The sequence below is a fragment of the Theropithecus gelada genome, chromosome 6 (genome assembly GCF_003255815.1).
Source record: "Theropithecus gelada isolate Dixy chromosome 6, Tgel_1.0, whole genome shotgun sequence".
NCBI classification, from domain to species: Eukaryota; Metazoa; Chordata; class Mammalia; order Primates; family Cercopithecidae; genus Theropithecus; species Theropithecus gelada.
The window spans coordinates 142,458,452-142,471,610 of NC_037673.1; the positions used below are offsets into that span (position 1 = coordinate 142,458,452).

Consider the following 13,159-nt stretch of genomic DNA (forward strand, 5'->3'; position numbering starts at 1 on the left):
ATGGAGGATCCACAGAATTCAACCACTTGTCCAAGATCACAGGTCCTGGTAGATGGTAGAGCCACTGGCCTGAGTCCTAAGTTAGACCTCCTCCCTGGACTCCTAAGAGGTAGCTGCACTTTCTATACCTGGGTGGCTGATGGTGAAGGCAGCAGGACCAGCAGGGCAGAGCATTGCCAGCAACTCTGTGCCAGGAGGCTTCATACCCTCTTACTCCCTCACTTAGCACCTGAAGGCCTGGAAATTCCCAGGAGCCATATAGCTGTGGATTCTGCTGTGGTTGATAAAGACTTATTTTAAATGAGTCATTTCCTTCAAAAGGGAGGGAAAAAATGTGTTTAGATTTCAGCAAGAATGCGCTTCCCCACCACACCCACACACCCATACTTACCCTGATCTTGCTCAGGACTCGGAACCCTGTGCCAGGGAGCATCAGTTGGTGGAGAACCTCCCACCCAGCCTCACAAACCCCTTGTGGCATGGGCACCTGAGGTCACACTTGACCCCAGGGAAACGAACCAGGGCCAGGCCCATTCACTCAGAAAGGCTGGGCCTCCTTCTTCGATCCCAGTGACAGGAGCAGACTTGCCTCTTCAGAAGCTAGCCATCTGTCTGGTTGTCTTCACTTACCGGGTGGGGCCTTCCTTTCTGTCTTGTTCTGCCTGTCTTCTTTCCCACCCAGTTTCTCTCTTCTCTGCCTATGTCTATCGTGTTCTCTTTTCCTGTTTCTCCAGTCATTCATTCGTTCATTTTTCCTTTGCCTTATTGATTGAGCCTCTGATCCATAGGTTCCTGTTCTTGGTTTCTCTCCTATTCAGGTGGCCCCTTACCATGAGGGTTACTTGCTAGCTGCCTTCTATGAAGCTGAGTGATTCTCGTCCCCTTCCTGACTAATTCCAGACCTGGAGCTGACTCAAGCTAAGGTTACTCGGATGTTTCCTGTGGCCTTAACTACATAATGTATTCACGTTTTTTAACAGCTTTATTGAGGTTTAATTATATACAATAACATTTAAGCATTTTGAGTATACAGTTCAATAATTTTTGGTAAACGCATACAGCATGTAATCACTACCAACATCAAGATAGCAGACATTTGCATCATCTCAAAAAGCTCTCCTGTGCCCCTTTGCTATCAGTCCTCTCTCCCCACCCTGGCTCCTGGCAACCCTTAATCTGTTTTCTGTCACTATAGTTATGGCTTCTTTTTAAAAATATTTATATAATTGGCATTATATAGTATATAGTCTTCAGCATCCTGCATCTTTCACTTAGGGCGATGTTAAGATTCATCCTGCTGTTTCATGCATCACTAAGGAGTACACCGCTGTGGTTATACCACAATTTGCCAGGTGATTCACCAGTTGATGGGCATTTGGGGTGTTTCTAGTTTTTCATTAAAATGAATGAAGTTGTTCTGAACATTCATGTACAGGTCCTTGTATGGACATATGTTTTCATTGCTCTTAAGTAAATATTTGTGAGTACAATTGCTGAGTGGTATGGAAAGTGTATAATTAACTTTATAAAAAATGGCCAATCTGTTTTCCAACATGGCCTGTTCAAACTGTTTTTATCTCCCTCTTTTCTCCTTCCTTCCTCGCTCTGTCCCTCTGGAGCTACCGTTCTTCCACAGTATCTCTGTTCTAGTTTTACCCTATTCTATTCTCAGGGTTTTCCACTATTTCCCCCTCACCCCCTTCTTCATTGTCTCCTTCCTCCTCCTTCTCATGTCATCCTTTCTCTTCTCCTCCATGACACTTTAAAACTTGAGAAACTAACATACTTTCCCATTCCCTATTAGAAATAACTCCATCACAAGCCCACAGATTACTCTCCTAGCCAGGCTCACTATTCCAAATGGGGGAAACATGCCCTCCCCAGATAAAGGCCCAGAGAAGTAAAAAGACAGACCCTAGTGTAATGGAAGATGGCTTTGCATTCTGGCATCTTCCCCCTCCCTAAAGGATTACTGGTGTTTGTGGATAGCAGTTCCTTTACTCAAACATAATATTGGAAATCCAAGAGTGTTAAGTGAAGTCCATCCCGTTTAATCAGTGCTTCAACAGTTTCCACAAACATAAGCCCTGTAGGGGTTTACCTTCCCCAGTCATAGGCAAGGAGCAGCATAGCCCAAAGCCAGCTCCTTGTCATGTCTGTTTGAAGGAACCAGTGTGACAATATCTGATTACAAACTCAGAACATTTTATGTAGTACTAAGAGTACCTCAGGAGGGTGATTGTGGAATGGTTTCGTTCTTCTTAATTCTTTATTATTGAGATATAATTCACCTACCATACAATTCACCCATTTAAGGTGTACAACTCAGTGGTTTTTAGTATATTCACAGATGTATAGCCATTACCATTACAATTTTAGGATATTCTATCATTTCAAAAAGAAATCTTGTGCCCTTTAGCTATCACCTCATATTCCCCATCATCCCAACCCTTGGAAATGATCATCTATTTTCTATCTCTGTAGATTGACTTATTCTGGACATTTCATATACATGGAATCAAATAATATGTGGTCTTTTGTGTCTGCCTTCTTTCACTTAGCATAATGTTTTCAAGGTTCATTCATGTTCTCTTATGTATCAATACTTCATTCTTCTTTATGGCTGAATAATATTTTATTGTATGGTTATACCATATTTTCTTTATCCACTCATCATTGAGTAGACATTTGAGTTGTTTCCCTCTTTGGGTTATTATGAATAATGCTGCTGAAACATTTGCCTATAAGTTTTTGTGTGGACACATGTTTTCATTTCTTTTGGGCATATACTAGAAATGGATTTACTGGGTCATATGGTAATCCTATGTTTAATCATATCAGGAATTGCCAGACTGTTCTGCAAAGAGACTGTACCATTTTACATTACAATCAGCAATGTATGAGGGTTTCCATTTTTATGCCTCCTCACCAACACTTATTATTTGACTAAAGTGTTTTTTTGATCCTACAACTTGATCTTTGGACTGTCACAAATACATACATGACCACATATACATTTACACAATCATTGATACAGACACGTGTACAAAATTACATGGTGGGCATACCTGTACACATCTCTAGAGTTCATGTGCATACACACAGAATCTCATACAGATATTTACAATCCATTAGGCAATTGTGTCTGCAATCTCACACAGCACATGCAGCATACACACATCAATCCATAGACCACATGTGTGAACAAAACCAGATTTGCAATGGCCCAATGCCATCACACATGTATACTGAATTGACATGGGCTTTGAGCAAACATACACATTTGCTCAAAACAAAGGGACATATGTATTTAATAATGCACTCACACCTGCATAAACACAAATACACAAACAATAGTTATACCCACAACAGCATAGTCCTAAAAAGGCACACACAGTGTAGCCATCATAGATGACTGAAAAGACTGAATGTATTTACTCTGGATGGCATGGAGAAGGTTTCATTATCCTTGGTGTACTAGGTAGGAAGACATTTTCATTCATTCCTTTACTCATCCCTTTGTTCTTTAAGCTACAATTACATATTGAGCATGCAGAAATACAATGATGAACCAGACTGACATAGTCCCTGCCCTCATGGAATTACAGTCTAGCAAGGAAACACTCATAAACTGTGATATGTGCTCAGAAGAAAGTAAGCAAGGCAATATGTTTGCCAAAGCCCTAGGATAGTAGGCAGTTTCCAGGAACTTTTTTTTTTTTTTTTTTTTTTTTTTTTGAGAGAGCATCTCACTCTTTCACCCAGGTTGGAGTGCAGTGGCACAATCATGGCTCACTGTAGCTTTCACCTCCCAGGCTCCAGCGAACCTCCCATCTCAGCCTCCTGAGTAGCTGGAATGACAGGCACCTGCCATCACAACCAGCTAATTTTTTTTAAAGAGATGGGGTCTCACTATGTTTCCCAGGCTGGTCTAGAACTCCTGGGTTCAAGCAATCCTCCCATCTCAGCCTCCCAAAGTGCTAGGTTTATAAACATGAGCTACTGAGCCCAGCCTTCCAGGAGCTTTTATTGTTTTATCATTATTGTTTCCTCTTTTATCCTGGAAAAGTGAAAGGGATTCAAATTCAACTTCTATAACTCGTTGGATAGGCATGTGTGTGTGTGAGTGTGTGTGTGTGTGTGTGTGTGTGTAATTCTAGCAATAGTCGATAATGAGTATGGACTCAGAACTTGGACTGCCTGATTTTAGATTTTCTTTGTTTCATACTAATTGTGTAACCTTTCTTTCTGTCTTTGTCTCAGTTTCTCATCCAAATATGGGGATTACAACAGTTCCTTTAATAAGGATTAACTTAGCTGATACTTATAAAGCATTTCAAACTGCCTTGCAAGCGCTCAGTTCTGAATCAATATTATCCACTGTTTCATTTTCCAAGAGTAGGTTTTCATAGAGGGAGATGGGTGGGGTAGGAAGAGGGACAGGAGGAGGAGCCTGCTAGTGCCCTGTGGACTGTAAATTGGACGGCTCTTCATCTTCCACCCTATCTGAGCAGTCTTTTGGAATGCGGTCCTGGCATGCCACCCCAGCAGGCCATAAACCAGCTCCTCCCCACCTCCCTGTGCCCACAGCCACAAACCATAGAGAGGACGCACAATGGGTGGCACCGGGCATGGCTGTTGGTTTTCAGCTGTGTCAGGTCTTTCTGTGTAGCTGCTCTGTTTGCTGTGGGCCTGGGTTGTGGCATTCACTGGTCCTGCTTGGCTGTCTTTTCTGTTTGTGCAGGTCAGCACTTATCACCCCGCACCTGTCTCTCCAGGACACTGCACAGCCATGGTCGGTCTGCCGGGCTCCCAGCAACACCTCTCAGCAAACATGTGAGTAAAAGGCTCATCCCTTCACCCCAGTCTGGCACAAAAGGGTCATCTTTACCATGTGCAGTGGTGATCTAGCATCACCATTCCCAAACCGTCCCATCCAGAGAGACAATAGGTCACCTTCCTTTACCACTTCCAAGTGAAATAATGGTGAAAAACAGAAATTAAGGCCAGGCACAGTGGCTCACACCTGTAATCCCAGCACTTCAGTAGGCTGAGGTAGGAGGATTGTTTGAACCCAGGAGTTCCAGACCTGCCTGAGCAACATAGTGAGACCCCATCTCTACAAAGACATCTAAAAATTAGCCAGAAATGGTTGTGCACATGTTTTCCTCGCTACTTAGAAGGCCGAGGCAGGAGGATGACTGGAGCCCAGGAGTTTGAGGCTTCAGTGAGCTACGATCATCCCACTGCACTCCAGCCTGGGCCACAGAGTGAGACCCTGTCTCAAAAAAAAAAAAAAAAAAAGACAACACAAATTAGCAAACCACATCACTCTTAGCTCATTATTTTACAAAAGTAGAAAGAGACTGGAAGATTATATACCACAACATCACTGGGAGATTGGTATTGAGCAATTTCTATTGTCTTGCTTTAGATTCAAAATGTTGGGTCATAAATAGATGTTGTTTTAGTAATCAGCAAAAACTAAATATAGCATTTTAGAAAGAAAAAACAAAAAAAAACCTTGTAGAGAACACTCCCCCATTCCCTTTGATAAAATGCTCCAGTGTCTCATAGTCCTTGGAGTCTGGAAGGGCTTCCTGATGTCTGAGATGCCTGGGGGCCATATACTGGTGACCCCTGAATCTGGCAAACCTATGGATTATTTCCTGAACGCCTTGGATCAGGTAGCTATTCTCACCTCCACAGCCTCAGCCGTCCTGATTGCCTTTACCCCTCTGACTCATACCTGGATATTACCTGCCTGATTCCTGTATGGACTTCAGGGAGCAAAGTCTCTGCTCTAAGTTGAGGACTTTCTGCCATGACACAGGCCAGTTTCACAGTCCCACCACGCAGCCAGGATTCCCCTGGGTGCCAAACCCAAAACTTACCTCCTGCCTCCCACTTCCCAGCATCTACTTCCCCGCCTACATTAAGTTGGCTCCTCAGGCCACTCCCGGGAGTCAAACACATCCCTGCTTTCTGGATCAGAGAGGCTTCTATGCCGACCTCTTGTTCCCCTGAGCCTTGCTGGCTGCCACCATTTCCTTGGGGACCCAGCAAGCACTAATGCAAAAGTATCCTAGGTAGAGCAGCACCTTCTAGGTTTGAGGCTCGTCTCTGACATGAATTCCTGTCGCAAACTCCTTTCTTTGTTGGAGGCCTGTTTCCCCATGGTTAAAGTGCCGAGATTGGCCTAAATTAGTGATTTGCTGCTGTGCACTGTATGGAGGATGATGGGGAGATGAAGGCAGGGACCTGGCCTCCTCCACCACTATTTCAACAAAGGTGTTCCACGTTTATCTGCCTTACATGTCCAGGTTTCTGTGTTAAGAAGGTTCTTTGTTGTTTTTGTTTTTGTTTGGGGGGGCGGTGTTTGTTTGTTTTGTTTTTTGAGACAGAGTCTCACTCTGTTGCCCAGGCTGGAGTGCAGTGGCTCGATCTCGGCTCGCTGCAGCCACCGCCTCCTGGGTTCAAGTGATTCTCCTACCTCAGCCTCCCGAGTAGCTGGGACCACAGGCACGTGCCACCATGCCCAGCTAATTGTATTTTTAGTAGAGATGGTATTTCGCCATGTTAGCCAGGCTGGTCTCGAACTCGTGCCCTCAGGTGATCCACCTGCCTCAGCCTCCCAAAGTGCTGGGATTACAGGCAAGAGCCACTGCACCCGCTCGGCCAAGAAGTTTCTTATTGCTAACCACCGGGCAGTCTCCCTCCACCATTCCCCCGCTCCATGCCCCCCGTCAGGCACATCTTCCTTCCTCACCAGTTTTCTGTGTCTTCCCAGGTTTGTAGCCCTGCACTCCTACTCAGCCCATGGACCCGATGAGCTGGACCTGCAAAAGGGAGAAGGTGTCAGGGTGCTGGGGAAGTGCCAGGACGGCTGGCTCAGGGGCGTCTCCTTGGTCACCGGGCGAGTTGGCATCTTCCCAAACAATTACGTCATCCCCATTTTCAGGTGCGTCACCTCCAATCTCAGACTTTGGGAGCTCAGGCCACCCTAGGCCAGGGGCCATCGGTGGGTTGAACTGGTGGAGGATCCAATGCTCTTTCAGCAAACAGGCCAAGAAAGTGCTTTTTGCTCTCTAACTCGCCTATCTCTTTTAAACAAAATAGCAAAACTAGTTATCTTTTTTGTAGCCCTTCACAGCTTACAAGCACTTTTGTATCTCTTAGCTCACTGGCTGTGCCCAAGAATCCTGTAAGGTAGATATTATGTTCCAGATGAAAATGGTGTGCAGAGTTAAGCAACTTGCTCAAGAACTGGATGTCAGGTTTTCTTCTGCACAAATCCCAGGAACCCCACTTCACATCCTCTATCCCAATGCTCCATCTAGTGGCGTGATGGGAAAATGTGGTCAGATGACTTCCCCAGAGCACCTTGGGAAACTTCTCAGGCTGCTAGAGTGACCCCTAATCAGAGTTTCCATGAACTCAGACCCCGACCTCTTCCTCCACACCCAAGATGAAATGCTAGTCACGCTGCAGGGCCTCCTCCCTCACAGCTTTTCCCGATCTTTTACATTGTGTGGCATACTATTCATGTCATTGACCCCCTCTTTGTCTTGCCACCTCATACCGCTGCCACAAATGCACCCAGACCCCAAAACTATCCATGACTCCTCCTGCCTCCACCCCACATCAGCCCAAGCAAATCCTGTCTCAAGGCAGTGAGGCTACCACCACACATCAAGTACTGTCTTTATGACATACCAGAGGGTCACAATCACAGGGAAAGGGCCCCATTGTACTCTGTGGGGGTCAGACCTAGTCATATGCCCACTTTTGGGGACCTTCATTTAGGTGAGGCGCTGCGTCCAGAGGAGGGCAGCAATAATGGTGAGGAGACAGCAAACTACGTCATGGGAGAAACCGATAAAGAAACTGGGATTATTTAACCTGTAGAAGACAAGGGGCAGAGGGATCGTAAGATACTGTGTAAATAGGGCAGTAAATTTGTTCTGAGAGGGGGCAGTGGAGTGGACCAGTGTATGCAACTGGTCTTGTTCAGTAAACTAAGATGTTCAAGAACATCTTGGTTCAATAAAAGGCAGCATTTTCTAGTGCATAGATTTTTCCAACCAGGCTAGCTGGTGAGATGGTGGACTCTTTTTAGAAAGAGTGCAGGCAAAGTTGGCCTGAGTCCTCATAGTTCTAAGGTTGTATAAAAAGATTTCTTCATGTGGCAGAAAGTGGGATGAAAGATCATAGCTATTCGTTTCAAAGGAAAGTTCTTGAAATTGGTTACAAAGCTGTAAAATACCTAAGGGCAAACTGAGGTCTACAATTGATGCTTTAATTCATTTATTTGGCAAATATTGAGTGCTAACTACATGGCAGGAACTTTTCCAGGCACTGGAGAAATACCAGTAAACAAAATATACAAAATTCCTGCTTACAGGAGCTTACATTGTAGTGGGAGAGACGAATATTTTTAAAGCCAAGATATTTAAGTAATCTATATGATGTGTTAATTATACTGGCTAACAAAAAAATTAGGAAAGCATGATAGGATTTTTGGGGGTGGTTACAATTTTACATAGGTTGGTCAGGGATGGCTTTGCTGAGAAGTAAGAAGGCAGGCAGGAACCAAACCACGTGGATCTCTGAGGCAAATGTCCAGGCTAAAGAAACAGCAAGTACAAACAAAGGTCCTGTAGTAGGCTGGGCGCAGTGGCTCACGCCGTTAATCCTAACACTTTGAGAGGCGGAGGTGGGTGGATCACCTGAGGTCAGGAGTTTCAGACCAGCCTGGCCAACATGGCAAAACCTCGCCTCTACTAAAAATACAAAAATTAGCCGGACGTGATGGTGGATGCCTGTAATCCCAGCTACTGGGGAGGCTGGGGCAAGAGAATTGCTTGAACCGGGAGGACACAGGTTACATGAAGCCAACAGGATTGGATTAGAGCAAGCAAGGGGGAGATTAGAAAGGAGGCGAGACTGGTAATGGGGTAGCCAGGTCATAAAGAATTTCCTAGGTCATAATGAGGGGTTTGGCTTTAAGCCTGTTGCTGGGTTTTGAGCAGAAGAGTGACATAATCTTAGTTGCATTTAACCAGAATCCCTCTATTTGCTGGGTTGAGAATAAACTATACAAAGGAAAAGGTGGAAGCAGAAAAACTAGCTAAGAAGATACCATAATCCTGGGGAGAGGTGATGGTGAATTGAACCAAGGTGTTAGCTGTTGAGGTAGGGAGAAGTGGTTAGATTCTGAATATACCTTAGACAACAGGGTTTTCTAACAGATAAAATGTCAGGTGTGAAAGAATAGAGGATCCAAGGTGAGACCATGTTGTTTTCCCTGAGTGACTGGAAGATGGAGTTGCCTTTAAATGAGATAGCGACTGCTCCATAAAAGGAGCGTGTTTGGGGGTATGGAGGGAAGTAAAAGCTTAGTTCACAGCAGACTAAGCCTGAGATGCCTCTTAATAATCCAAGTAAAGATGTTGGTAAGCAGCTGAATGTATGAGTTTAGCATTTAAGAGAGAACTCCAGCCTTGAGATGCTATTTAAAGCCCTGAAACGAGATGAGATCATCATGGTGGGATGAGTTGTATCCAGAGAGTGACAACAAGCCAGAAGCTGAAATCTTCAAGGAGTGAGAGGAGAAACCTGGAGAGTAAATGCTGACTGCAGGATGGTGGAATGGTGGGCAGTCGAGCCTGATAATATGAGTCAAAGTTGGGAAGTATTCAGGAGGGTGGGAAATGCCCTAGAACTGACAGTGAGGAGCAAGGAGGATGCCTACCCTAATTTATGAAAGGTTTTTTCCATGGCTTTAACATGAATTCCCAGGGCCCATCCCTACGACTAGGGCGTTTGCTTATCCATCAGGCCTTAGTCCCAAATACTGGTTACACCATCAAAGATTCAATAGAATAAGAGTGACCATATGCTTAATCATCCAAATTAGGACGCTTTTGGGCAGGTATCAACTGAGACTCTCCTGGGAAAATCGAGCCGTGTGGTCATCCTAAGTAGAGTGTGTATAGAATTTCATCCCAGTGTATTTCAAAGCTCCAGTTTTCATTTCTCTCCTTGGCCGAGGTCGGTCTATTGTGTTCTTGGGCAAGTCATGAGCATCTCTACTCACCCCTTGTGAGATGCCTACGTGTCAGGCAATGGATGGAGTTTCAGCACAATAGGTTGCCATTGAGTTCTCCCCTCACTCCCAGTTCAAGGAAATCTGAACATATGCAAATATTGAGGTGCTGCTAACACTGAGGCATGGTTTTGTTTATGGGGAACCAACATCCTGAAGAAGAACAAGTGCATATAGAGGATATGCTCCTGAGAGTTCTTAGGTGGCAGAGGATCAATGCTTTCAATGTGTTTATACTGTTTCCTTGATGATCCCTCTGATGAGCAAAAAAAAAAAAAAAAAAGCTCCCATCCCCACTAATCTCTGACATGAATGATATATACCCAGTCTGTCTATCTGCGGGCAGGTAACCCTTGTTCTTAACCACCCTTTCCTTGGTGGGAAGTTTACTTCTTCCCATGTCTCAGGGATGAATAATACTGTCCTTTGTCAGCTGAGTTTCTGCTACTATTAGCAAGTTTTGTGTAAGAACTGAGTGGATTGGGCTACATGTGCAAGGCCCCTTTCTGCTCTTTGATTCTCTGTGTTTGGGTCCTTTTCCCCCTAGCCTTTGTCTTCTGTTTGTAGTGATGGCTTTTAACTGCCATCCAGCCCCCTTGGTATATACTGCAGCCTTTTATAAAATAGCCAGGGCCCAAAGATGTGAGCATTTGAGCCTATGTTCTTATTAACATCATCCCCTAATGAACTGAGCCAGCCAGAATTTGGGGATAAACTAGAGATTATAATTGACCAGAATGCTAGGATTTCAATTTAAGAGTCAGCAAGTGAGCCTTTCAGCTACCAGGAGAGGAAAAGTCTGTTGTGCTATTCTGTGGTCCAGCCCTCTGTGCTAGATGATGACACCAACCTGTCCAGCTGTTATTGACCACAGCTAAATCTCCGCCACCATGTTGCCTCTTCCCAGATCCTCAGGTTATACAGAACATTTGTCAAGTTTTCATCTGTCCAGCATCTAAATCCCTCTTTAATAGCAGCAACATCCCTTTGGGTCTCCCCTATTGTGTGTAGTCTTGGTGGGAGGCAGAGGTTTCCTTTGTTTTCAGAGGCTGAAGAAATGCAATCCTCCTCCTCCCCAACTCATCACCACAGCTAAGGGTCAGGCTCAGCCAATATGACACTCCCTCTCGGGACTTGGAAACTTGAACAAGGGAGGAAAAGATGTGGGTAAAGTTGAAGACCATTCATAGTGAGAGCACCAGACACAGCACATGATTGGACTCTTCCTGCTGCTGAGCTCCCTGTAGCCTTCTTGGATCTTGTTTCCAAGTCCTCTACTCTTCTTCCTGTCCTCCTGATAAATTCCCTTCTGCCCAATTAGCCAGGGTCTTCCTCTTTCTTGCAACTTTCGCAAACATATATGCCTACCTGGTGCCTTATGGGTGGAGAAAAGTGACAAATGGGCCACCACTCATTTGCCTTTAACTCTACACAGAGCTATACAAAAATTGTCAAGGTCCAACTGTTCTCCTTACTGGGAGGCTGCTGCCAGTGGTGAACACAGCACAGCTGCTGTTTGTGATGCCCTTTTTGAATACTGGGCCAGCTCTTAAGGGCTAACATCCCAGTTAGAGAAAAGGATGTAGGGACGTGCACAGTGGAGCAAATCAGAGGCAACATCCACTCTTCCCACCTAAGCCCAGAATGTCTTTCAGTCCCTCCATCTGGAAAACAAAGATCATAATGTCTGCAGGTCTGGGGGTGTCACGAGGATTAAAAATGATAGCAAAGTGTTTTGACATTGGAAGAAAGTGCTAGATAAGTGCTGAGCTTTCTGCCAAAAGACATAGAGGCACTCAGTGTTGGATGGGGGACTTGGGATTTAGGAGTTCCTGGAATCCAGCTCAGTGTTGAGCTCAGAAAAATGAGGTCACACCTTGGTCTATAAACAGTCATTCATAAAAGGGACTGATGGAATAAGGCTGGTGTGGGCCTAATTAGCTGTATTCTGCCCTTGCTGCTGCTGCTGCTGCTGCTGCTACCACTGGGAAAATTTTGGAACTTGTCTTTCCTATTTCCAATCCACTTTGCAGCATCCAACACCTTGAGGCCTCTGTTCAAAATAGGCAGATCAGCTGCACTCTGCCATGGAAGCCAATGCTGGGGATTTCTCCCCACTGCCCAGGCCTTGTCCCCAGAATATAGCCTGACCTGTCTCTAATGAATGGCCCTACTTGTTTTCACTGACTACACCATCATGGGGACCAGACAGGTTGGGTAGACAGCTATGGGTAGAAGTCCCCTTGCTGCGAGCATCAGTTCCTAGAGCATTTGGTTGAATATACTTCTTGGGCAGCATTGACCACAAACAATGCCTTACTTATCATTATACAATACTGGCTTGTTGTTAAACTACATATTACTTTGTCAATCCAAAGAAGTAGAGACAAAGAGAGAGAGGAGAAATGAGGGTAAATGACCTAAAGGAAAACTTGGAGGCATTGGTAAGAAGGAAACCACTTGGCATCTCTGTGCTGGGGTCTTAGTTGAGTTGGTTATTCCCAGGAAATTAGCAGAGGTTACTTAATCAACAGGGTGACAAGGTGATTAAAGGACTGCTCAATAGGAAATGTGATGTTGGGAATGGGTTGGTAAAAGGGCAAGAAAGGCATGTAAAATGACAGTCACTCCCCATGGAGTTCAGGGAGCTGCAGGCTGGAAACAGTGGATAAGGGGTTGTTGTTTCATAAAACTTTAATGCAATTCTTGAAAATCATAGCCCAAGGCTGAAGAATTAAAGTCTTATGGAGGCATATGTAGGGCCTACCGGCTGTTTTAGTTCATTTATTTCAGGCAGAATAAAGGACTTTTCCTGCCTTTATGATGAATGTTCCAACTAGCCAGGAGGTGGTGTAGCTCACTGGTAAGAACAGAGAGCCAGCCTAAACCTGGGTTCAAGTAGTTGCTTGGGCAACCAACTGTAAGTCTTTGTGTTTTTTATTGATAAAATAGTGGCACTAAGAGTACCTACCTTAAAAGACTATTGTAAAGAACCCATGAGAAAATATGGGCAAAGCACTTGGCCAATACCTGGCATACAGTAAGCCCTCT

General features: G+C 44.7%; 1 protein-coding gene across 2 annotated transcripts in view; it reads left to right on the plus strand.

Annotated features, from left to right (window-relative positions):
* Positions 1-13,159, plus strand: part of SH3RF2 (SH3 domain containing ring finger 2) — a 145,701-nt gene that overhangs the window by 106,196 nt on the left and 26,346 nt on the right. For both annotated transcript variants that reach the window (XM_025388668.1, XM_025388667.1), the window contains exons 6-7: positions 4,745-4,836; positions 6,791-6,961. In XM_025388668.1, coding sequence (XP_025244453.1) covers positions 4,745-4,836; positions 6,791-6,961 — 263 coding nt within the window. The remainder of the gene's footprint in view (positions 1-4,744; positions 4,837-6,790; positions 6,962-13,159) is intronic.